Below are 26,472 nucleotides of genomic sequence, written 5' to 3'. Positions count from 1 at the left end.
CAGCTGACGGCCTCCCCAGTGGGGCAGCCCACCAGAGCAGAGCATCCTACGTTCTATGTAAACCATGACAGCTGGCCATGGTGGGAAACACACCGTCCTCCCTCTCCCGGGGACGGGGGCTGCCGGCTGCACTTCACCATCGAGGAGGCACCATGGGCCAGGCTGTCCCTCTCATCCAGGCAACAAGTTTTGGGCATCCTCAGCCCGCCGCACGAAGAGGTTGAGCCGGGGGGCACATTGGCAGAGCAGTGCGCTGCTCAGGGGATGGGGGGGGGGTGATGCTGGACAGACCACAGCACCCAAGGATGGGGGGGGACACCCCACCTAGCCCCTGTGACCAGGTAGGGGAAGAGCAATGGACTCAAAGCACTGTCCCAGCGCTGCCAGCAGAGCCTGAGCAGCCTCCTTCCCTCTTCAGCCTCCCCTTCCTCACTGCCCCAGCCTCCGCCTTGTCAATAAATAATACATTAAACTGTATGGCCTCGGTATGGATTGGCTGGGGGACCCCGTGCTGCTCCCAAAAGTCCACCCCCTTCCCCATGGGCAGCAGGGTGCAAAGCCCACTGCTGCAGAGCCCAGGAAAACCCCGCAATGGAGGACATGATGGGAACACAGCTCCCAGGGCCAACTGCAAAACCCTTCAAGCAGCTACATGAAAAACTAAACAGATCTCCTCTGCCTGCAGTTTAATGGTTCTGACAGAGTTTTACCAGGGGGTGCAGAGAAACAGAGATGGAGAGAAAGGACACTGTTCCAAGCAAGGTCAGGTAAAAGCTTTCCTCCCATATAGCTGCTCCTAAAATTGCAGGCTTCTGGCCCAGCTCTACCTTGCTTGGCTCTGCTCAAGCCATCAGCCTCTTGGGTGGCTTCCAAAGGAGCACAGAGACACCACACTCGCTCCACCATGGGACCGTCATTCATTGCAAGACATACAGCTCCATTTTCCAGGTTATCTAGACAAAGGACTGACAGCTTCCCAAAGCGCTTGTGTGATTGGGCACCTCTGAAGGACATTTCAGGCTCACCTACGTTTAAGAGCAGCTGCTGGGTGTGATGAAGAGGACTGAGAGAAAGAGGGCAGGCGGGAGGTGGTGGTAACGTTCACCTTTATTAGGTAACAGATGCTCCCAAGCCCTGGAACAGGGTTTTCAGACAGCAGATATGTTCCCCGGGGAACCTCCCCACCACCAGTTGCACCTCATTTCACAAAGCATCCCTACTCCAAACTCCATGTGGATAAATAGACTTTCTTCACATAATCCATAAAACAATTTCCTCCCACCCACAAACAAACAAAACAAGTTACAGTATATACACACACATATAAAAAGAAGTTGTAGGGACACGTGGGCAGCAAATTTATGAACAGTGTAGAAAAAAAAAAACAGGGCAGAGATCCCTTGCCCTGGAGGGGAGAGAAGCAGTAGCAGTCCTGGGACCCTCCATGAATCGTAACATTAGCCACCAGGCTTTCAGCCCAGCAGCCACTCGCCCCCAGCCCAGCCGGTCCTCCCTGCAGCCCAGCCCCCAGGACTTGGTCCACCATTAGCGACAAAGTGAAGCCTGAGCATCTCCAAAAAGTCTCACTTCCTCTTTTACTCAAGCACAAGACTTCCCACGTGTTGGATACCGATCTGGGGAAATGCAAAATAACTGGGAGGTTGCCACAGGTGAGGAGTTTCTGTATTTTTAGGAAAAACCCATGACCAGGAAGTCTGTGCAAAAGCAGCTTAAGAGGAGAAAGAGTAGGAGGCTGTGATCTACCCCCCAAAATAGGATCACTGATAAGCTGGGAAACTTGGGATAGGCAATCAAAACCCACCCAAACCCAAGAGCTGTTCTGCACATTTAGGATACCTGCTCGAAGCAGAAGTGGCTGCCACCACCCGAACCAGAGCATCCCCTACACTGATCAAAGACAGGCAAGAGCAACCTCTGCCCCTCAAAGGATGAGCTCCCCTCCAATTGCACAGGCTGCTGGTGATCAGGGCTGGGGGTCCACCAGCTCTTCCCCAAATAAAGTGGGGGAATGAAGGAAGCATCTTCTGGTCCCCATGCTTTTGTTTGCAGCTATGGCACAGGGTCACTTGTGAACGGGATTTGCTGGGGCACAGGTTTCTCCTGGTCCCAGTTTCCAGCTTGAAGCCAGGCACCTCTAAGACTAGCATTGCTTGCACTCAATTCCTGCAGCACATGAAATCCCTCTCCCAGCTATCAAACGACCCTGTGCAAAGTGAGACAAGCCCCCATCCTTTTCCCCCCTTATTCTGGAAGGAGCTCAAGCTCTCATGCCCCTTTGCAAAAGCTAGACACATGTAGAAGCTTCTTGCGAAACAGCCCGAGCTCTGATTTTGCAGGAGGCATCAGGCTGTACGGGCCTGACTGGGACAGGACAGGATTGGGCTGCTGCCTGTATCCAAGTGTTTCTAGCTGCTGACACAGAGCGCACACCAGCTATACACAGGGAGAAAGAGTGATGCCTGCCCACCATAGGCTCGTTTCCACATTTGCGCCTGCGAGAGGGCAGCCGCTTTGCACTTCTTTGGAGAGATGCAACAGGAAAGGCAGAGAGAAAGAGGGCAAACCGTTCCCTCCCTGTCCCCGATCCGCCTCCCCCTCTTGGAAAGTCACAGGCGATTCAACACCTGCAAATCAAACTGCTCTGAATAGCCATGGTAACAGAGCTGGGAGGCTCGCACCCTGAGCCAGTGCCTCCCAGTCCCTGCAGGAGCTCAGGAGCTGTTGAGCAGTTGGAGAAGGGGAGGAGAAACACCTGAAGACAAGTTCTGGGACTGGGACTTGAGTGAAATAAAAAACTTGTTTCTAAAAATTGTTCCTGCATCAACAAAAAGGCACCAGAGAAGCATTCACCCTTCAAGCAGAATGCAGGGTGCTGCAGGTCCACCTCTGCTGCCACCTGGCCCCAGATGACCAAGGACTCCCCAGCCTTCTACAAGGCTCTGCTTGTTGTAGGCTGCCCCAAACCTATCCCCCTGCCAAAAACTAGAGGCAGATCTGATCACAGGAAGGAGATGCATGAAATGGAGAGGAAGGGAAATCTGCTGCATCATTCCCTACATATTTGTAAAGCCACAAACACTTCTATAAAAAACCTGTATAAAAACCGTAGAGAAATTTGCCGGGCAGTACTGGCCCCAAGTGATACTCCCAGAGCACCTCTGTAAGCTGGGTCTAGGGGGCTTCAGTTTCCTGACACACAGCACAAGGAAAGCTGGTGTCTTTCCCCCGCCTCTCTCAGGAATGGCCCCAGACCCCAGCAGCCCCGGGGAGGGGGGGTAAGGCTTGAGCAGATCCTCTGTCCTCCCCCGAGGTTTCTTTCTGCAGAGGTGTTTGCGAAAGGAACAAGGTGCCCCTGAGGACAGACACGGGATGTGCCATTTCTCTGTGCCTTGGGCTTGTGGGCTTCTCCCCCCCAGCCAGGGATGGGGGCTCCAGGTCCGGGCAGCGCTTCCCAACAGCCCCAGGCACAGTCGCAAAAACCACAACTAGACAGATTTCTGCTGCAGCGCCTGAGAACAAGCAAGGGGGCTAATAAAGCTAAACCTGGGACAAGGTAATAAAAAAACCCAAAACAAAACAAAAAAACCGAAACAAAACCAAAACCCTCCCCCCCTCTCCCACCCCATCTTAATCCCACCGGCACAACCCTAACCTAGCACTTTTTTTTTTTCTTAAGCTCAAGAAAGGAAGTCCAGGCTGACTGTCGACCAGGCTGTCTTTACACGAGGCAACCCCGTGCCAGTGTTAGGAGGCAGCAATGGCCGTGCCCCCACTCAGCTTGACGATCATCTGCTGGCAGTCGTTGCAGGAGCGCTTGTCCCCCACCTTCTCCAGGGTGCGGGCGGCCTCAGCCAGCAGGACCGCTCGCTGGCCCGGAGAGGAGAGGAAGGAGAGGGGGAGATGGCGGCAGGCCAACAGGATGGCCGTGGCTCGCTCCCTCTGGCCTGGCAGGGTGTCCAGTTCACCTACGCACAAAGAGGAGAGAGAAAGCTCACAATGAAGCCATACAGGCCCTCGACTGGGACCAGTTAGCACAGGCATCCCTGGGTGTGCCAAGAGTGAGGGGTACCCTGCGGAGCCCCAAGCAGCTGCTTTAGGCTGGCAGAAGACAACAGTCTGAGCTGGAGTCAGGCAGGGACTGGCCATCCTATCTTCTATGGAGACGGTCCCTTCCACTTCACTTCCTAGAGCTCATCCCAGCATCAGCACACACATCTTCCCGTTGTCTTTAACCCCTCAAGAGATTTTATAGCCAGCACCATGTCTCTTTACTCCCCACCCCATTAGGATTCCTGGCTTCTGCCTTTCCATTGACCACCCCAAACTCCAGCCTGCCAAGCTTTGCGCATGCATGGCTGCACGAAAGCAAACATTTTCCCACCTGTGTGCCGACACCTCCAGCCCAGAGCTGGCAGCTCGCTTTAGCCAGCTGGTACAAAGCATCACCATGAGCTACAGGCTGATGGGAGCTTGTTATCCTGAGCCTCAGACATGGGTAAGATGCTGCAGGCTGCAGCTATGCCCCCCGCAACCTTGCCCAAGCGCTGCCCCCTCCCAGCCCCACGAGCAGTGGGTCGCTGCCCGGGCCCCAGGGCAGACCTTGCTTGCTGCTCTGGGGTGTGCGTCGCCTCAAGCTGTGCTCCAGCAGCTGGTGGGTGCGGGTAGGGCTGGCACCGGCCATCAGGCGCACGGTGGCCTCATGGAGGAAGACCTGGAAGGGAAGGCAGGACAGGGGGTGAAAGGCGAGCTGGCTTGGGGGTGATGCTGCGGCTGAACTCGCGTCATCCCTCAGCCCACCCCGTTTTGAGAGTGGAGCGCTGATGTCTCGACAACAACAGAGACTCTCTTCCTCACTCCTCCCTCATCTTCCCACCTGTCTCTGGGGAATTTGCAGGTCAGGACAACCATGAGGAGGGGAAAAAAAAAAAAAAAAAAAAAAAAGGCTTTTGAAACATAGCTCTGAGTGGCCTGGAAAGGGGAGGAATGAGAGCAGGGAAAATGGGAGAGCAAACCCTGGCCTAGGTAGTCATCTCACCCCAGGCTGCTAGCGCAGCACTGGTAACAGCATCAAACTTTGAAATCCAGAGTTTGGACAAGAGAGTTGTCCTGGTGTTGTCCAAGTGTTAGAATACACTTCCTCTACAGAGGCTTAATACTAGATAGACTAAACAGAACAGAAGGGTGGTGGGAAGCCAGAGAAGAGCCTGATGCTCTACAGGTGCAAAAGACATCTGACCCCGCAGCTACCCGCAGAGCCAATATGGCCAAGGAAGCCTCTCTGGAGGGACTGACCCAGTCTGAAGGGGACAGGATGCCATGGTATTTGCTTGGCAATACAGACGTGCTGATGGTTTTCTAGGTAGAAACTAAGGCACTAACCTCCCCACATGCACTGGACTCCCATGGGAACCTCCCTCATCACCCACCAAGACAAAGTTTGGAGGCTGCTAGTGGCAGACCATCCCATCCCAAATGTCCAAACCGCTCAAGCCCATGCAGATCCTATGTTTCTCCAATGGCAGCAGCTTCCCCATCACCCCCTCAGGAAAGGCTATAGCTAAGCTGGAGGTGGAGCGGATGGAGGAGGCAAGCTGTCACCTTGCGATAGGCGGGCCTGAAGCCATGGGCCAGCTTGCGCAGGCTGCCAAGGTCGCGCTGGAAGCCCGTCAGCTCGGGGGCCGAGGCATGGTAGGTCTCACCCAGGGCCTGGCTGGCGTTCGCCTGCTTCTGCCACAGGCTGGTGCGGAGAGAGAGCAGCAAGTCACAGGCCAGCAGCTGGATCATCTGCAAGAGCCAGGGGGCCCAGGCACACATGCTTATTAACACAATCCATCAGGCGAGTAACAGGCCATTTGCTACACAGCTGCCGACATGGCCCGCAGGAGGGCAGCCACGGCACCTCCTGCCCACCCAGGGGAAGTCCCTGGCCCTCCCAGCCGAGCCACCCCCACCACGATGCACTGAAGGGAGCAGGACTTCACCTTTTGCCCAAGCAGCACCTTTGGTGCCCAGCATTGAGACGTTCAGTTTAAGGGACAAGGGCCAGGTTGTGTCCAAGGAGCATCTGTCCCCTCCAGGAGAGCCAACCCCTCTACAAGGCTGACCCTGACCCCAGCCCAAGACAAGATGTGCCAAGGGGATATTGCACCGGCAATGCCCTAGCATTCCCCAAAGGCTTTCTGGCCCAATCAGCGATACTAATTAGTGGGAAACAGCAAAGACAGCCTTGCTACCTGCAGAGGAAAAAAAAGCAGGCAGTCTCAACATAGCCCACAGTGGCTGCCCAAATCCCTTTTCCCCATCTGCTGCTGCCCCCTAGCATCGCTCGCCATCCGAGCTGCTCTTTAGGGGACTCCACGTGCACAGCCGAAGGGGCGAGTGCCTCTGTACTGCACTGCAGAAACATTGCACAGTTACTGCCACAACATGCAATGCAACTACAATGCACTACAGCTGCCACCCAGGAGCGACAGAAGGGACTAGAACTGTGTCCCATGTGCTACGCAGGGAAGCTCCAGCTTTAGGTAAACCTGGAAAGAAGAGAAACAAGCCCCACACAAACTCAGGAATAGCACAGCACAGTCCCGCTTTTGTGGTAGAGGGTTCAAACACTCGATTGCTGCCTGAAACAGAGCAGACTCAACTTAATGAGGTCCTGCTTCACAGGTGTCAGCAACTTCATTTGGAGGACAGAGATTAAATCTGGCCCACGGGAAGCATCCAAGTGGTCAAAGCACCAGAAAGGGGCGACAACTACTGGCAGAAGATGAGTGAGAGCTCAGCTATCTGAGACCATGCCCAGGGAAACGATGTTGTACTTGCAGTTCTGCTCCTCCACACAGCAGAGGCAGAAAGATGTCAATGCCCCTCGCAAGGAAAGGGAGGAAGTTTCCCCTCTACTCCCACCAGACACAGGATGGATGGAGAATGCAGATAAAACAGGGAAGCAATACACCTACAGCAAGATAAACTTTACAACTAAGACAGACGATATGTCCTCCCGGGGCTTATAGCTCTTACGTTGTTGAGGACGGTGCTGGAGACACCGCTGCTCATGTTGAGGCTGTTCCACAACTGACTGCTGGCTCTCTCACAGTGACCCAGGGAGCTCTGCTGTCCATCTGCCTTCCCAGACAGCGAGGCCTGCATGGCTTTACACACGTAGAAGGTGGCTTTCACCAGGGCATTCCTGAAAGAGAAAGAAAGCACTGCTTTCGAGCAGTACCATGTCATGCTGCCGCAGGGCAGCCCCAGGAGCTGAGCTCAAGCAGCAACCTGCATCAGCTTTCAGCTTCCCATCTTCACTAGCAGAGATATCATTTCTTAGAGAGAAAAAAAGATGGAAATTGTTCCTCACCTACACAGACCACACAGAGAAATGGAAGGAAACTGGCTAAGAAGCTTTAATGCAAAAGAACCAAGATGGTGACAGTAGCCTTTCCATCAGTGCATGAGTTTTGTTGTTTGATTTTGGAAGGCAGGAGGGCTGTGCAATTAGAACAAAGCCAGAAAACGTTGCTAAAGAAGCAATTCTGACTCTTCAGTCCACAGTTCTAGTATCAGACTGCAAGCCTTGATCTACACATCGGTTTCTGAGCACGTTGCATCCCAAAACACAAGAAGCATGTGACTCCAGAGCACAATTAGGGGTAGCCCACAGGACAAGGGTTGGGGAAGAGCTGCTCCCGTTTAGGAGGAGCAGGGGTTTGAAAGTCATACGAGGCCTACGCACTCTGACATCTCCAGGGGTTTCGGCATGCGCTCCACTTCTGTGAAATGCGACCTCACAGCTGCGTCGTCCCCTCGGAGCCAACCGATTGCCATAGCCACCGCTGCTGACCACCACCGGCACACCACATCAGGGCCTGTGAAACACAATCACAAGCTGCAACCCAGGAGAGGACACCTGGCTCCTTCCCGCTCGGAGAAGCAGGCGGGTGTCATGTGCCCTTGTCAGTGCCTTCTGCCAAGCTCAATGCTAACGAGCCCAAACTGATCCCATGGGAATGCAGCTGTCTGGGTAGACGCTGAAACATGCTGCAGGAACACAAAGCAACTTGCAAACACCCTACATCTGACTGCAGAGTTTTGTGTGACAGGTTTGTATCTTGTCAACAAGAACTTACCCCCCTTCAACTTGTCAAGAAATCTGCTGATGTCCTGCCTGACAAGGATCTCCACTCACCACCCTGAAGAAACAACTCAATTTGTATATGCTGTGTCTTGGCACTAACCACCATCAAACTAGTAAACCGAACATCAAGTTCCCTGTAGCACTTCCTCTGTTATTTAACATCCCCTCAAAAACTTCCCAAAGCCACTACCTAGGGCCAAAGGACATAGGCTCTGCTACTCTGAGCTGCTTTTAAATTTCATTACAATATTGACATAAATACAGACTTCCCTTTATACAAAAAAAAAAAAAAAAAATCCTTGAAAAAGAAGTATCTAGTTTCCCTTCTATGTTTGCGCTACACATTTTAGGTACAGCACAGTTAGTCTGTGTCTACAGCTCCAGCAGCATCCCAGTGAACTGCCAGGTGCTGTATGTACCAACACCAAGCAAAAGAAATACTGCAGCAGCCTGCTACCAGCCAAGCTCAGATGAGGACACAGCTCAGCGGGAGTCTACAGCTCTCGATATCCCACTAAATATACACCAAGAGACCAAACAAAGCACCTCCCAATAGATGCCCAGAGCTCGTCTACAGCAGGGGCTGCAGGTCTCTGGAGATTGAGGAATATGCATGACAGCTGTTGTGAAAGTGAGGTCAACCTGTATTTGGTCCAATAGGCAATTAAGTGGAAAAAAACCTTCTTGTACCTCAACTGCAACACTACTATGCTGGTTTATATGCTATACCCTTCACCCCGCTTTGCGTTGCCAGGAGGAGCAAGCTCTCAGGCGAGGGCACAGAGTTCAGATTGGAGGGCACCCAACAATACAAATAACAGCGGTCCCACCTGGGCACCCAGCATTACAACACACAGCCGAATTTACGAGCCTCCCCAACCATCCTCTTCTAGTCTGAGCCACCATACCACATTGTGGTGGGCTGCTGCTCAGCAATCGAGTGTCACTCCAAGGACTGCATTTCTCCTTGCCTGGAGTTTGAGAGGTGGTGGGGAGAGGGGGAACACATAACAGCAGTAGTTCCTGCAGCTGGAAGAGCTTCGGTTCTGCCAGACTTACCCAGGGCAGACTTGAGTACAGAATTACTGGCAAAGGGTGGGGCTCCACTTCCCATTGAGTCCAAGAAAGAGTTGAGCAATTTCAGGTACTCCATGGCACTAGAGAACTCGCTGAAACAAGAAGCAAGGTAGACCTTCGCTATGCTGTCAAACAGGAGATACCAAAGCCTAAAGGCATTTCTCATCACTCAAAAGGCAATTTTAAACAATGCTCATCCATTAATCCAGGAGAAAGTTCAAGCTCTACAAGTAACACAACACCACCAGACCAAAGAGACCTCCCTGAGAGCAGAAGCACACAGACAGAGGCTCAGGGAGGAGCAGCCTCACATCTCCATATGCAAGGAGACCAGCACAGAACCAGAGTTCTGGGAGTCTCACCTCAGCTACAGAGATGCTGGACATGATATGTAAGTTGATTACAGGCTCCTTTTCCATCACTGCCTCCAAAAGAGGCTGAACTACATTTCTGTGAGTGACTATTTGCATATATGCAAATATCTATGAATGCAAGCAACAATGCATTAATAGCATTGGTCAGAGAAAGCAGCATAGGTGGCAATGATCGAATTTCCTGGGGCATGCTACAGAGGAAGATCCATAAGCTCCTACCCCTGGGGGCGGGGGAAGGCTTGCTGTATTACTAAAGCTAGTCCTTCCCACCAGGAAATGGGACTCCTACAACTATACTAACTATCCACCTCACTTACACGAATCCTGCTACTTTCTCTCATCATCAACAGCAGCCTCTGATCACAAGCATTTTTGCAAGCAATTAGACTGAACTTGCTGCTCAACCTCTGCAGCGATGCTAGGAAACAGATGCGAGATTGAAAATAAAGCTAAATGTGTACTACTTTCCCTACATAGATAGGAAAACCAGGTTATCTTCCCATTTGAGGCTTTTACCCACACTTTTTTGGGACAGAATCCTTACAGAGCTTCCCGTGTATTTATACAGCATTTGCCTGGCACCAGCTTATTTGGAGATCAGCTAGAAACAGCACAGAATTGCTGGCAAAGGCTGGAGCTCTGCTTCCTGTGGAGTCCAGGAAAGAGCTGGATGCAGTTCAGTAGAAAAAGCTGCTCTGACACCCACCTACGGGCCCCTTTCATTTGATCACAGAGCTTAGAGGCCAATGACAATTTCGGCCAACATCATCTCTTCCCCTCTTGCCAGGCATCAGTTTGATTTTTCACTGCCGGTAAATGTGGCACTTCAGTTAGGAGAAGACTCTCACGCATAAGGTAGCGAGCCAGTGAGGTCACTCTCCGACATGCCAGACCTTCGCGCTCTTAGAGCCATGGATGTAGGTTTCGGTTTATAGAAGTGGCAGGTGCACACTAATTTTACTGTTCCTGAACATTAAATTTTGTCAGCAGAGAAAGCACCATCCATCCAGTTCAGGAATCAACCAGAAATCCTTACCACACCTATCGGCAGTCAGAGCTTCTCACCTTTGACTTCAGAGCTTTTAATATGAAAAGGGAGAGCTCGCCCATCTAATAAGCTGGGGTAGTCAGACTTAAGTTGTCATTTCAAGTCCTTAATAAGGACTTGCCCCAGAGCACTCAATTTGCCTCAGTCAACGGAACTGAGCTCTGCCTCAGAGCCTGCAGCTGGGGCGAGCAGTCCCCAGCACACAGCATGTAAACTTACCACGGCTCCTCCTCCTCTTGTTCCGCTATCTCTTTCCTAGTCTGAGGCTTCACGAGTGAATCCACCGCTCGCTCTAGCAGGTTCTCACAAAACGCCTGATGAACTTGTGCAATAGGATCGGCTAGAGAGGAAGGAAAAAAAAAACCAAACCATTTCACTTGCATGCGGTGATAGCCACCTCTCAATACAACCAAAAAGAAGAATCAAAACATAGCAGCAAGAGGAAGAGCAGTAGAGGGAAATTCTTGAGGAATTAATGCAAAGATTTCTAAAGACTAAATTTTCAGGGCCTTTTTAACCCTTTAATCCATTTATAAAGCTGCAGCCCTTAGACAAACGTCCCTCTGGCACTCCAGCCACTCAGCAAAACAGTGATGACACTGATTTGCAGAGGATAAACCTTCATCACCCTCCAAAGTCACACCCCAGACATTCAGGACCACATGCAGATTGTGTTCCAGCACATTAAGACGCAAGTGGGATAATACAGCACAGTATCCAAAGGGAAGAGAGCCAGCTCCTGCAGGCTGAGGAGACATCTCTCAGCTCTGCAGCCGCTCTCGCCCATCAAGACCACAAGCAGGGTGGACACAGAAGAGCAAGCTCTCAAACAAGACACCCGCTTTTGTCCCAGAGGTGGAGAGACTGCCAAGCTTGAAACAACCAGACGCCACGCACTCAGGACACACGTGGCTCTCACCAGGGTTCCTCTGGGTGCAGTACAGGCTCTCCTTCGCTGCAGACTTAACCGTCCAGCTTCGCTCCACGAAAAACTTCTGTCCCAGGGGGTGGCAGAGCCAACGCAACGAGTCAGGAATGGCACTCCGCTCCGAGCTGCATAGGCTTTGAGCCTGGCTCAGAAAGTAGCTCTGGGGAAAGGAGAGGCTAAGATTGAGAACAGCATCCAGGGAAAGAGACACACCACCGAAGACAAAGGTCACACCATAATTACAGCTCATATCATAATTGCAGGCCATATTGTAATTGTAGTGCTAGCAGATGCCCTGAGCTACGGCAATGCCAGCTTGCAGACCTTCCTAGAGTTCTGCTTGGAGGTGTGATGGGAGAGGAGACAACTCACCGCTAGGAAGCCAAGCTTGCCGCCACAGCGGGTTTTCAAGCCAACCGCAGCCGTCAGGTGGATTTCTGCCATTGTGCTGGGCGGGATCTTTTCTTCTGCGCACTCAGCCAGATTCACAGCGCACAGGGCCATGTGCAAGCCCGAGTAAGCTGAGCTGGAGGGAAGTTTACCTGCACCAAGGAAAGGAAAACGGTTAGCTTGCAATTACTACTTTTAATTACTTCAATTTTACTACTACTTTTAATGCAGTAGTATCAGCTACTCAAAAGTACCATGATTTGCAGGGCTGCTATCCTAAAGAGACAATAAGAACCTGTTGACATGAGAAGCTTACAACATCTTATGCCTATTTTGTATTCAGGCAACAGAACAACCGTAACCGAGTCTTCCCTTCACAGATACCAAGGTTGGCATCCACAGCCTCACTTCAGCAAGAAAGCCCTGTACAGCTAAACCAGTTAGGATAAAATCATCAGCAAATTTTGTCTCGCTATATTCATCACTATCTTAAAAGTGAACTCCTTTGCAATCCACACCTGTACCTACACAGATAATATTAAGGACAAGTACTTATCCCTGGTGGCATGGCTGCAACTCACAGAGCGTGATTAGGCAGAAGGAAGTTTAGCTTGGACTTCTGATGTGCTTGGAGCCTATTAACACTGCAAATTGGTTTGCCAAGGAAGTAGGAAAAACAACCACTCACAAGGAACATTCAAGCACTTCCCCAGTACATGTGCACACACCCAGGTTTTCAAAGCATATCAACACCAACTGGCAATCTGTGCTCTACACAGCTTCGGAAATTTAAGTTCTTCCAGCAATTAACCCCAGCCCCTGCTTCCACCTCACATTCCCAAGTGAAAGGGATGAAATAAGCCCTCAACAGCAGGCAGAAAGTGACTGGAGTCAATCAACTGCTGCTTGGGAAAGACTCTCAGCCACCTCTGCAGACTCAAGACACCGCTGTTGCTTTGGCCGTTCTTACAGAGCTATTTTATTGCATGAACCTGTCGTGTTTTACTATGTGGCTCCTAAAATTTGTTAGGCTGATTTCCAAAAGCAGTCTTCCATAGTGCTCCCCCTGTATCCCCCAGGACCAGCTCTGAGTCTCCTCATTTGGCAAAACGCGGACAGCAGATCTGCCACCTCTGCTCCTACCTGTTATGTGGAGCTGATGGAGCTTGTGATACGCTAGAGCTGCATCTCGAGCGCTGGTCTTGGCCTCGTCCTCAAAGCCTGCAGTAGCCTCCCGTGCCCGCCACTGATGAGAAGTCCTCTTCAGCAGCCACCGCACCAGCGCCAGCTTCTGCAGGCTGTAGCGGATGACGTTCCAGGACAGGCTGCAGGCCAAGTCCAGGCGGGAAGCCGGCAATGCTCGGCCGAGTACCGACAGGCAAGTCTGCAGGTTTGATGCCGCTGCAGCAAAATCCCCCTGCAAATAACACAGCAAAAGGTTCAACAACAAAAAAGCACCATCACAGAGACACTTTGGGACCTCCTTGTCATTGGAAGCAAGATAAACTCATGTGCAAGCTGGGACACGACCTTTAGCTGAATGAAGTCAAGACAGTCCCAGTAAACATGAATTTACACCAGCTTCAAATCTGGCCCTACACATCTCCTTCCACGCATGGCTCTGATCCTACACTGCCCATGACACACATCAGCACTAGGTGAAAGGGGCTTCCTCCCTTCTCAACCCACATGGAAGTTTCAGCATCCCCATATCAAAAGACAAATGTTGCCTCAACAACGGAGAAGACTTCCAAGAGGCTGGAGTACAGCAGACAAACAGACACAGCAGAGGCCAGATTCTGGACAAAACCCAAGACCTTGCTGCCAGATTACTACAAGATGCAGCAGCAAGGAACAAGGACATAAGTTAGGAGCCTCTTCCAACGCTGACATCCATCCCTGACTAAATTAGGCTGAGGGAGGATGGCAATCTGCTCAAGACAACATAGTACCAGCTTGTCTGAAATCAGACAGGATAATCCCCCCGAGGAATACCATGCTCTTGCCGAGCCACTGCCTCACTAGGCCATGTTTACCCATACCCCCTCCTAGAAGAGATGAGTTTGATGCAAAACAACAAGTCAGCTTTACCCGTGCCAAATCCAGGTCTGCTTGCTTGCGATGCCTCCAGAACGTGACCGATGACCTTGAGTGCAGCCGGGTCACTGGCTCTCCGTGCACCAGGAGCTTCACGAACACGCTCAGTACAATCACTCCATTCACAAGCCACAGGATCAGCGTGGGCATCATCCAGCCGAACCAACCACCTGCATCTGCAATGGGCATCCCAGAAGGAAAGTTTATCCGGACTCTGAAAGCCCAGCAACAGGAGGAGCACAGACCCAAAACCATGTCTTGCTACACTTGCCACATGCCGTAGCAACTTTTGCAAAGACTGCATTTTAATCAGGAAACACCTGTATCAACAGTTCTTCATCTGAACATGCCTCAAAGATCAGTGAAGACAGGATGACACCTTACTCTGAATTACTTTCAAGGGTCTATCCCGACAGCCTAGGCTGCTGAGCTAAAATCAGGTGCCCCCTCTAACCTCACCAGGCTGAGCAAAGGCTGGTTTTGTTCAAGAAGAACACTGGATGTGGATGTAAACTGGAACTGTGTCAAAGCACTCACAGCTGGCTCTCCTCCCACACCCAGCTCTGTGGTTACCACCCCTCCCCACCATTAAACAAAGGTCATACAACTCCCTGAACACAAAAGCCAATCCTACTAGATCACACCCACAGTTCACCTCGTGAGCTGCAGCTGTCACACCTGGAGATGGTCTTTAGGGAGACCATATAAGCCTGTCCCCTTTCTGTGGTCCAAACTATTCTAGTTCATTACCTGACTCAATGGTCAGCATGTTCCTGCCGGAGCCGTGGTGCACCAGGCTGTCAGACTCTGGGGTTCCTCGGGCATTCAGAAGGGATGTCAGAGGATTGAAGGAAAGGCAAAGGAATGTGAGAGCACAGAGGAGTATTCGAGAGCGATCCACCATACCAAGGGCCACAGGAGGAGAGTCAGGCTCATCTTTAACCTTCAGAGGAATACAAGTGAAGAGAAAAGTAAGAGGAGAAAAGAAACTGCCTACCATTCTTTAGAACAAAAAATACTTATGCCAAGGGAGGGGTAGGGAAGAAGGGGAAACAGAACATGTTTTAAAATTTGCTTTTATGATTGAGATCAGCAAAAACTCTGGTGAAGCTTTCACTAGCTTAGTAAGATAAGGTGGAAGTATTTGAGTGCCTTCACCTTCCTTCTGCTCCCAGTCATTTCAGTTATCATTAACCAGATCCCTGGTTTAGGCTAGGATTAACCTTTGCTGCCCTCACTCTTTTGAGGATCTTCCAGAAGACCCACTACTTCTGCGATACCCACAAAACAAACCTGTCAGCTGAAGACAACTAACAGCTTCCCGTTACTGTGGTCACTTATGGTCTTATTAACCACACCTGATGTCATTATCCATTTCTAAGTTCTCCTGCTTTATTCACTGGACATATATATCCCTGGAAAGCCATGTGCTCTTCAGGTCATGAACATGCACTGTAAGTCCACAGAGACTCTACAGGGGCTGAAGGCTAAGTACAGTTCTTCTAGCAGCTGACGTATGGCTCAGATAATACAGCTCAGGAAGTCATCTCAATCATTTAAGAAAGCATAAAGCACACCCATGTGCCTTCCTCATCCTTACATCTCTGACCCCTACAGATCTGCTTGCCAGATGTCTGATTGTTCCACTCTTGAGAATTAGGAGAATTTAAATTCTGACCCTTATGTATCCCTGAAGTAGATGCCTTGAATTTCACAACTGAAGTCACAAATACCTTTGCATCATCAAGGAGTGGGCTTCCTGGCTCTGAATCAATGGAATAGGGAGAGAAGCCAGCCTGGGATCCCGAGTCAGAGGCTGGAGGAGACATCAGCAGCACATTCTGGTTGAAGTCATCTATCTTCAGATCCACATCATTGTCAACCAGACTGCTTAGGTCAATGCCCTTCAACAGCTCTGCAAAAATCAGAGTGCATTATGTACACGTTTCTTGATCTGGCATCCCACCAGCGTCACTGGGACTGGCTCTGTCACCTGAAGTAACACTGGCCGCTATTGATGCAACATGCAGGTTATCTAACTCGGTCAAGGATAAAAAAAAAAACCTGCAAGAGGCATCCTGAACTTACTGTTTTTTTGGTTAGCCAGCTTCAGAACCATGTTCTCCTGCCTCAGCTTATGGTTGGCCTGCTGTAGGTATTTAATGTAATCAATGGCTTTTCTCAGGACTCCAGACTTGTGCATCTGCAAGGCATTAAAACATATGGAAAGCAGTTTATATGAAGTGTCAAAGGGTCACTCCTGCTTCTAGGGATACCACAACCCTTTGTATCATGTGGTAATATAAAGAAAACCGTGTAAAGGACCACTCAGCAGCTGCAAAGAAACTAATAGCGCGGCATACTCTGTGGGCAAGGTATCAGACTTTGAAAGACACACAAGGACTGGGGTCTCTCAAAGACCTTGTAAAACTAGTACAATGGAAACAGATTAACATCCAAATTACAATAGAGTTCACATCTAGGTTTCAGCTAGAAATAGTCCTTTGAAAGTACCATAGTTTTGAAATGAAGTGGCTTTCTCCTGGGATGGAACAAGCTACTGTTTGTTAACCAACGTTTAATTCTGAGATAAGAGATTCTCTCTGTGCCTCAGCCCCTTGGCCACCTGCATGAAAATATTTACTTCCAGCAGAGCTTACAAACACAAACCCAAAGAGCTACAAAGCACACACCAACACTTTTAAAATGTAAGCTTCCAGTTCCACCCAGCAACAAGAGGTGACTTCACTAACACGTGTATTTGCACAGAGACCATGCAAGGTATCAATACTACTACTCCCTGCTCTGCCAACATGAGGATTGTTGAGGGATAGTAATTGTTTAGTAGCTGTTTCTCCTTTAACAAGGACAACCCTGAAGACATGGTGCAAAAAAGCTTCTAATGTTTGAGCGAGTAGGAGTTTTTACAACTCATATCTGAAGGAAACAAATTGGAAAGCTCTGTCAATCCTCATCCCTACTGCAGTCACACAGAAAGGGAAACATAAATTAAGCAAGCTCTGCTTTGGCAAAGTTATCAAAACATCCACTCGGATATCCTACCTAGATGGCCTGTTTAAGTTAGGTCTAACATAAGAACCAATGCATAAGGTATAGCTTATTTTCAAGAAACAGTACCATTAGCATATTAAAATAATCATGTTACAGGCGACCTTTCCTGAATCTAGCTTTCCACTGCAAAAGTGTTTCTCAACAGTCCTATCCAATACACGTGCGCATACTACTAACAGTCACATGTATCCAACCGCTCCATTTGGTAGAGCAATGAGCACCTGAAGACAAAGTATTTATGACACTAGATTTGCTCTTATTCCACATCTTTACCTTGGCATCTGTCCCCATGACAAGGTCCTTCAGCTCAATGATCTTGTCATTTATGGATGACCGGTAACGCTTTTCAATGATGTTGTGAGTTGTTCTCCTCTCGCCTTCTTTCGGTGGTTCTGGTTGCTTGACACCCCCAGGAACTTGTTTGATAGGCACCTTTTCTTGCCCCACCATCACTGGCATTGTGGTCAAAATGGTCCCATTGCTCCCAACGAGGGTCTACAATGACCACATGCAACAAGTGTCACGAGCAATCAGCCAACGTAGATATGGTTTATGATGGTCAAAGAAAAATAAGTAAACAAAAGAATAATCAGGAAAAGTTGGTACAGCTCAGAAAATAAGAGATATGCCAATTTCCTCCCATTTTCCTTAGCTGGCATGAGCATTGGCACAGCAGCACAGGAAAAATTTGCACTCTGACTCCCACACTGGTCACTGTGGAGCAGGAAGATCTCTTGTTCTCCAAGAGCAACAACACTCTTCCACCAATATCATTCTCTGTTCATCTACTAAGCAGAGAAACCCTTAAGATTAGGAACTAAAGACAATGAGTGATATACACTGGCATAAAAAGCTCAAACTTGGGCATCTAGATGTAGGACAGAACATCTACACCAAACTAAAGGAGTATGTACTCTGTGATAAAAGATGATGAATCCCACCAGAACAGCTGCATGGAGGGGCTTCTAGGACAGTTGAAATAAAAGAAATTTTAGACTGCTTAACCCAGCAGAACAAGACTGAGAACGGTACACATGTTCTCTAAAGTACACCAAAGATCAGGGAAGTGGTTATGGAGAGGAAGAGTTATTTGTGTCAAAAGACAGACTAACACATATGGGAATAAACTAGACATGAGCAACTTCAGGAACAATTTCAACTCCAAAAGAGTCTTTTAATTGGGATATTATAAATGAATTTATTTTCATTTCAAGCTGGAACTTGACAAATGAGGGAATTTAAGTCCTACACCTTTCCTTGGCTAATTCCCACCAAATTTCAATGTGTTCAAAAGGCTTCACAGATTGCATCTCAGACAGACACAATCACTTAAGCCTCACCGCTGTGTGAAAACACCTAAAATCAAGCAGGTTAATTGAAGCCTTTAGCCTGGCTGCTAACAAGTAGAGAAGCAGCCTATTGTGCTATGCAAAAGAAGTCAAAGCTTAGGTCCAGACTTGCAAGTTTATCTTTCCCCAGTAAATACTTGTACAGAGATATCTGTTCAGTATGTACAAAATCGTAATAAATGCGTCTTTGGGGGCAGAAGTTTCTCCAAGTTGATAAGAAATGGAGGCCATGAAGCACAGCTGCCATCTCCAATGATTATACTGAATCCTCACTGCAAATGCCCTCTGAGAAGTAGCTTTATTAGTTTTCACATTCAACATACTGCTATTAGACACTACTGAAGTGGAAAAGAAAGTTCCACAGGTATTCTGAGTGAGTTAGCTTTCAGTTTCAAGTCTCTTCCAGAGGTTAAAAACTGGATGGAATTTTTAGGTTGTGTTCCTCTCCTTGTAATACCAGAAAAAGGTAAACAGAAACGTGCCCTTGGTCTTTGCTTACTGGCCATGGGAGGCTGCCAAAAAAGTACAATCTGTGTTTTTAGCCTTGGCAGAAACAGGTTATTACTCACTCTGGACATGTCTAGAGCAGCCCTCAAAACCCCTCCCGTTTGCACCACTGCAGACTACTAAAGCCCAAATACTTTCCTTGCATTAAGAGGAAAGGATGTCAGTGAGGAGAGGGAAGGAAGAAAAGCATCCACACAGTACCTGCAGAGCCGTGGTCTGAATGGGAGCAGTGAGTGCTGTCAGCGCTGGGTTCTGTACTGCGGCCATAACGGGATTACCATCCGCTTTCAGGGTTGTCAAGACAAGGGAGTCTGTTTTTATGATCTGAGGTTGGACCAGAACCTAGGTTGAAAAGAGTTAGAGGTGAAGGGGAGAGCAGGCACACGTTGCTCTGCTGATCTCAGTAGCCAGGGTTAAGCGATGACAGAGCTGTAACTTTACATTTCAGTGGATGGCAAAAGAGATGGGCTAGTATTTCTTTCTCCTTGCGCCCCACATCACCTGGATGGCGTTTGTCGGCCCCTGACGCAATCTCTGACCCTGAAACAGTCTGAACAGCGCTGGAGGGAGGGGAGCAGAGGAACCACCAGGACATCGGTTTTCAAATCAGTCACCAGAAGTAAACAAGTATGTAAAAATACAAAAGAGCTGATGGAAAAGCTCCCTTCCCCTCTCCAATTGCACCTATAATTAGCTCTCTACATTAACTGGTTGAGTACTCAGAGTCTAACATGGCTGGGGCAGCCTGCTTTGACAAATACCTGTAGTAGCTTCCCCCTCCTCCAGTTTCACTGAAAGGATCTGTACCACGAATATCAAGCAGATCAAAACCATCTCTAAGTTATTTTGCCATAACACAGCTTGCTCGTATTTTTTCAAATATCTCCTTGACCCTCAAATACAGAGAATACTATAGATGGCCCAGAACAACTGAACCAGAGCAACTTTGTTATATTGAGGGAGTCCCCTAGTCGTAAATGGTTTTATCTAATATAAAGACACACAGGACTTTTTCACTCTTGTGTATGTTTTAAAACAAGTATCACACGACACTAGCAGCAAAAAGATCAAACTGTGGCAGAAGTACTGGAAGAAAATATTTCAGAATCAGCTGGCCCTTATAAGACATGGTAAAGGTGGTGAACTTGCAAAGAAGTAGGCAATAGTCAAAGAAAGCTCGTTCAAGTAAGGTTTCCAATTTGGTTTGGCAGCACCAAGTTACAAAAATACGTTAGACCAAGTTTAGTTATGCAGGTGTTTTAGTGAAAACGGTTTCTGAACATCGCCCACTACTTGAAGTCACATCATGGGTCACAACAGGGGCTCTCACGCATGACTTGCATGAAACAAAACACTTCTGGAACACAGGCTGGCTAGAAATACCTCTCACACATAACATTTGTGCAAAAGCAATCCCAGCCAGTACCGCCAGCCCTAAAACCTTCGCCACCTTTCCCCTGGCAAGCCAGGAGATGAGACCTGCAAAAGCCATTTCTTCTGCTGCTGGATCCCTGCATCACTCCGCATTTTTACTTACTGGAACTTGCTGGACCTGTGGTGCAGCGACCGTCTGGACCGTGGCTGGTGCTAAGGTCTGGATGGTGCCATTGGCAGCCTGTGTCAGCACTCGCTGGGCCTGCACAGTCTGCACTTGCTGCTGGATGGTAACCGGCTGCACCTGGGAGGACGTCACCAGGCTCTGGACTTGAGGCTGGAGAACTGAAAAGCAGAAGAGATGTCAGGAATAGTGCAGAGACACAGGTCTCTGTTCTGGAGCCTGCAAATGCTTCTAGCTTCACTCCTCTTCCCCAAAGCTCCTCGGTAGGCAGCGTTCATCTAACACATCCCACACATTGGGAAAGCTTCCAGCTCCTTAGGTGCCTCCTGCAAGAGGACGCTGCACTTAGAATAGCAGCTTTCCAGGAGGCACAGAGGATCAGCTAAAATAAAGTCAAAGACCTTTGGTCTGATAGCACAGGACTCATTACTTCAGTGGCATTATGCAGTACATCCAACCAGAATTTGCCCACTCCTGCTGATCTTGGTGGACCTCAGGATTCTATTTATCACATAAAGAATCAATGCCTACTGAAGAGGATCAAGACAACTGGCATTCACAAAGGAAGATCTGGTCTTCGTTAGATACCCCTATAAGCGCCTCTGCTCAAGGCAAGTACTGCACTCACGAGTTAGGTAGTTAAAGTGTGCCTTCATTCTGGACTGCCATGTGGGACAGACTGGAGCTTCAAGACTGGATCTGCCCACCACACCCACCAGTGGGAGCACAGGGTTGCAGAAAACCATTTTTTAGACATACTCTTCTCAGGCCTCGCAAGACCCACAGGAAAGAAGGCCGTAACAGAGGAGAGCAGCAAGACGACAACCATCACAAGAGGTCACATGAAGACTTTAAGATCTCATTTATGACAGTTTCTCACGCTCCCCAAACTCCAAAGCCACGTAGGCAGGAGAAGGGATGCCCCACAGGCAACAGCACATGAAAAGGAGTGTCAGGCTTGTGGTGGCTGAGGATGCTTTTGGAGTTTGAACACCGACACCGTTTATTACGAGTTCACCAGGCACACCCGACTGCTACCTTGGAAACTCGTGGCCGCATTCTGGTAGATCACTGGCTGCTGGATAATCCTGGTCTGGGGAGCAGAGCTGAAGGTCGGGGTGATCATCACCGCCTGCTGCTGGAGCTGAGGCTGGAGCGGGGGCCGGGGCTGAAGGAGAGGGGCTGACCGTGGAGGGGCTGGAGGTGTCGCCTGCGCCGCTTTGACCGGCAGGCTCTGGAGCTGGGGGGAGGCGGGGGGCGGTGGGAAGGGCTGGAGCTGCACCTGGCTGTAGGGCCGCTGCAACTGCGGCTCCAGGGTCCCACCGCTGCTGCTGCTGCCACCACCACTGCTACCGCTGCCACTGCCCTGGAAGGTGCCACACAAGTGATCCGAAAACAGATCCGGGAAGTCCCCTGCCTGGTTACTGACAAACTGCAGCATCTCTGTAAAACAGAAGAGAAGGCGTTCAATGTTATTTTATTTTCCATACCTTTTGTCACCCGCCATCAGGTCAGGACATGAATGGTGGCATGCATGCACAGAGGGGAGGCTCTGGGTCCTTCAAAACCTTCAGAGAACATATCACGCCAACCTACCACCTCCAGAGAGAAACCAAGAGGTGGCCAGCAGCTGGGCACTGCTGCTGCTGTTCAGGGAGGGAAGGCAGGACTCCCCTGCACCCCTTTCCCAAACTACAAGACCCGAACCAAGACTAGAACTTAAAGCCATCTCCAACACGTTTAAAATTACAGTCTCATTCCATCACTGCTCCAATCTAATCCTTGCAGGAGGAAGAAAACAAGCACCACCGCAATTCCAGCACTAACCATTCTCCCACCCAATTTTAGAGTATTCTCAGGCTTCCCTGTACCTCCTGCCCATTGAGTATCTGGAAAATACAGAAACTGAGAATAATTTTCTGAAAATAAGAAAATGAGAATTCATCTTAACTTTACTTTCAAGCGTACCAGAAATTGGGGAAAAAAAACTAAAGAAAACAACACTTTGTAAAACTGTAGCAGGAGAAATCCATGTATGTGTTTAAACCACCAGAATAACTTTTTTTTTTTGTTGGTTTTTCTCCCCGTTTATCCCCTGCCTGCAATCACTGCACAGCAGTTTCTCTCCATCCCACTTTCTCCAAGATCTTATCAGCCCACATCAAGAGGCTCCTACCGCAACGCTACAGCTCTCCCCCACAGAGGAAAAAATTTCACAACCAAGAGATCATTGTTCATAAGCGAAGCTTCCTCTTCCTTCTATCTAATCCTGTTTAATCCAATTATGCATCTTAAGCTACCTGAGCACTTCCCCTGCTCTGTGTGCAGGTGGTGGCATGAGGTGTCAGACATCCTTCCCCAACCCAGGATCTGCCCATGCTACACTGGCTCTTCCATGGTTTTCTGAAAGTCTTATTGATTTATTTTTTCTGGAAGCAGAAAGAAAAAGGGTGCAGATCCACAAACGTAACAGAGGGTTTATAATTAAATAATAAAATTGGGTTCAGAAAGTAGAAAACAGATTTCTGATTCATAGGAAAAACATTGCAAAGGGCTCCTTACACCAGGAGCTTTCTCATCCACAAACCTGAAGGATGTTGTTTAATGAAGGGGATTCAAAGAAGCAAACTTTTCAGGAAATGTTTCCATGGAAATTGTCCCAGCAATAAAAGGGCTATTAATCTGCTTCTCTGAAATGCCACCCACACACTATCCAATTAATTTGTCTGACACTCCCAAGACAGAGCAAAGGGATCATCCTCCAAGCTTATTTCTCCCTTCACAAATGTTTCACCATATTTCTATGATACTGCTCCTCCTCCATGAGCAATCTTCCCAACACCCTTACACATATTTAAGCGCTGACCACGACCGTTGCTCTTAAGAACTTGAGTCTGTTGGATGGAGGAGCCTGGGAGGAGATGCGGGTCCTCCTGACCTATGTATAACCCAACACTAAGTGGGCACGTGAGGTGCCCCTGCCACGGAGCAGCGGCCGCCCTCGGGGACCAGCTGCACCAAACCTTTGTCTCTGCTTTTAACTAGATGAATGAAAAATATATATATTTTTTTTATGCAACGCCCCAGTAAACTTTCACAAAACATTATCGGAGCAAGGAGGGTTGTTTAAAGATTAACACTTCTGCATAACATCTAGATAGATATTAAGCAGCTTTTCACCCTCCAACCCACTGCAGCTAAGACTATCCCAAATAACCCCCAACATGATAAACTTGGGAATTCCAACTACGTACTTCTCAAGCTCTTCATTTGATGGCACTGCTATTTCACTACGGCAAGGGAGGAATAAACAAAAATCGGACGAGATTCGCTCTGGAAGAGCAAATTCCAGTGCAAGAGCCAAATTTCAAGTACTGTGTTTTAAAGAACATTGCGTTCAACACAGCAGATTTAATATCTTATTTAAAAAAACTACTCTCACTCTCACAAGTTGAGCCATATCTTTACCACAGAGTTAACTTTGACTAAATGCAAAAAGTCTACAGAATTAGATCAAACCCACCTCTTTAAATGCCCAAGAGCCTTCCTAGTAGCAAGACAAGAAAAATAAAAAGCAGGAGAAACAGCAGCATCCAAAATCCAAATCTCTGCCTTTTAAAACACCTGCGCCTACGCAGAGAACAGAGCGAGAGCCTACACTGACTGGTAGAAAGCTCGGGTGCTTTCGGAGGACAGCACCTGGTGACAAACTCATTGTGGCCGGACCACCTGCACCCTGGGTGCCGAAGAGGCCTCAGTCCCTAACGCCAAGGGAGATGTTACTGCAGAAAACTCTCCCAGCCCAGCCCAAGGCTAAAAAATGTCAACAAGGAGTTACGAAACCGAGCCCACTGAGGACTTCTGCTGCTCCTGTCAGCCCAGCGCCCAAACACCCAGCAGAAAGGCAAGGGCTGGGCTTTAGTCACCTCTCCCAGGTGGTGGCCCAGAGCCTACACACCGGCTGCTTTGAGAAACACAAAGTGGCCGAGACCCCAGCCTTGATAGAAACAGCCCCTCTGCCCCGAACCCAGACATGCTTCGCACCCATGACCAACTCGGACCTCACTCTCTGATGTTGCCCTCCCAGCAGCGAGGTGCCGGTGGCCAGCCACGGAGCTTGTGCCAGGGTAGGAGGCAGAGCCAGATGCCTTCAGCTCAGCATCAAGACTCCTGGACCAGCCCCACATCCCATCCAACATCCCAGAGCAGTTGGCACATCCTCCACCATGGAAAGTCAAACGCCGTATGGGAGGCAGTGAAGGTCCCTCAGCCAGAACGGGAGAGGAACGCTGAGACCCACCTCCAAGAAGCCTTAAAACCCAAAGCAAAACCCGTGCAGAACTTCAAACCCTGAGATGAATCCATGATGGAGCACAAAAAAAAAAAAAGCAGGATCATCATATACCTCCCCCACCCCCAGGAAAACCCACCCTGGAAGCTGGGGAGGAAGGCAAAGCTCTTTCCCCTGAGTTACTCATCGCTCTGAATCACACCTCCCCGGGCACACCTCGGTTCAGAGCCAGCTCCGGCTCCACCGGCATTCGTCTCCGTTTCCGTGTGGATCCCGAGAAGTGGTTACACAGTGCTTAAAGAGGAGCAAACACCACCTTCGCTTTGCACTTTATGCAACTTTAGGAGTGGTAACTCAGGCCCTTACCTTCTCATGAGGTATATTCTTCTTTTACGTATGATAAGGGGAGAAAAAAGGAGGTTTAAATTTCGCCCCCCCCTACACTACAAATCAATCGCAATTAGAAACTTAGAAGCAGTAGTTTAATTTTATCTCCTAACTGCTAAACAAGGATGCTTGAAGCACCATTCCCCCCCCCTCCGCCCCCCCCAAAGCCGAGCTGTGTTTGGGATTACAGACGGGGAGCCGAGCCAGGTCCCCGTCCCCAGCCTACGGGGGAGCTCATCAAGAAATTACATTTTTAACGGGTTTTCAGCAGCTGTTTGGGAAACACTCAACAAGGCACGGCGCGCGGGCGCTTCCTTTTGCCGCCCTTTGGTGGAAAAGGGGGATGTTTTCTCGTGGGCCTGAGCTCTGGCGTCGATGTGGTGAAGGTTTAGGATGACGTAATGGGGTTAAAAAAAAAAAAAAAAAAAGGGAAGGGGGGGAAATTTAAGCAGTTACACCTGGTTTGGTGGAAGAGGGCGAGGAGGCACGGCCTCTTCCCACAGACACGAGTGGCAGCACGGCTCCTTTATCACCGACTTTAGGAGAGCTACGAGAAAACACGAGGGGAACCCCGGGCAGCGCCGTCTGCCCCGTGGGTCTGAGGCAGGAGGAGAAGGGCAAGGTAATTACTTTCTCCAACTCTCCCCCGTGCCGGCAGCGGCCACGCGTGGGAGGAAGGGCTCGGCGGCTGCGGGGGCTCGGACCCCCACATCTCCACGCGGCTTTTTGCGGTAACTGCCTCGACGCCCCCCGGCGTGGGTCAGGCCCACAGAAGCCTCTCAAAAGCGCTCCACAGGCGAGGCTGGCCATCGGGAGACACGCGTGGCCGCTCCCCGCACCCCCGCCTTTACCCACCCGGTACGGAGGGGATTCCCCACTCACTCCTTACGGGCGCTAAAAACCCTCGCCGCGTGGGAAACGCAGCCCCTCGCAGCGGGGCCAAGCCGGTGCGGCCACCCTGAACTCCCACTCGGGGCGGGGGTCACGACACCCCACGCAGCAGGACCCAAGAACCACCCCACCCACGCACCCTACTCCCCCACTACCAGCAGCCCCAGACCCACGCGGGGAGCCACGACAGCTCCCCCCACCCCGCGTGGGGGAGCCCACGCGAGGAGCCACCGCCCCCCCCCCCCCCCCCTTTCCGCGGCGCCCACCGTCGATGTCGCCCAGGGTGAGCTCGTCGCCCAGCTCGGTCAGGCTCTCCATGTTCTCCACGCCCAGCTCGCCGCCCTCCAT

General features: G+C 49.8%; 1 protein-coding gene across 1 annotated transcript; it reads right to left on the bottom strand.

Annotated features, from left to right (window-relative positions):
- Window positions 1-1,090: 1,090 nt before the first annotated feature.
- SREBF2 (sterol regulatory element binding transcription factor 2) lies at window positions 1,091-26,472 on the bottom strand. The gene is made up of 19 exons (XM_074162401.1): window positions 26,391-26,472; window positions 21,594-21,998; window positions 20,535-20,716; window positions 19,199-19,339; window positions 17,415-17,636; window positions 16,158-16,272; window positions 15,803-15,984; window positions 14,820-15,012; window positions 14,064-14,245; window positions 13,116-13,389; window positions 11,955-12,124; window positions 11,574-11,742; window positions 10,874-10,994; window positions 9,215-9,324; window positions 7,754-7,886; window positions 7,042-7,210; window positions 5,620-5,805; window positions 4,621-4,732; window positions 1,091-3,986 (listed from the first exon to the last, which is right to left on the bottom strand). Exons 1-19 carry the CDS (start codon window positions 26,470-26,472, stop codon window positions 3,766-3,768), a joined length of 3,369 nt encoding a protein of 1,122 aa, XP_074018502.1. The 3' UTR covers window positions 1,091-3,765.

Source organism: Numenius arquata, chromosome 2, assembly GCF_964106895.1.
Source record: "Numenius arquata chromosome 2, bNumArq3.hap1.1, whole genome shotgun sequence".
Classification (NCBI taxonomy): Eukaryota; Metazoa; Chordata; class Aves; order Charadriiformes; family Scolopacidae; genus Numenius; species Numenius arquata.
This window is presented reverse-complemented; position numbering and strand designations above follow the sequence as displayed.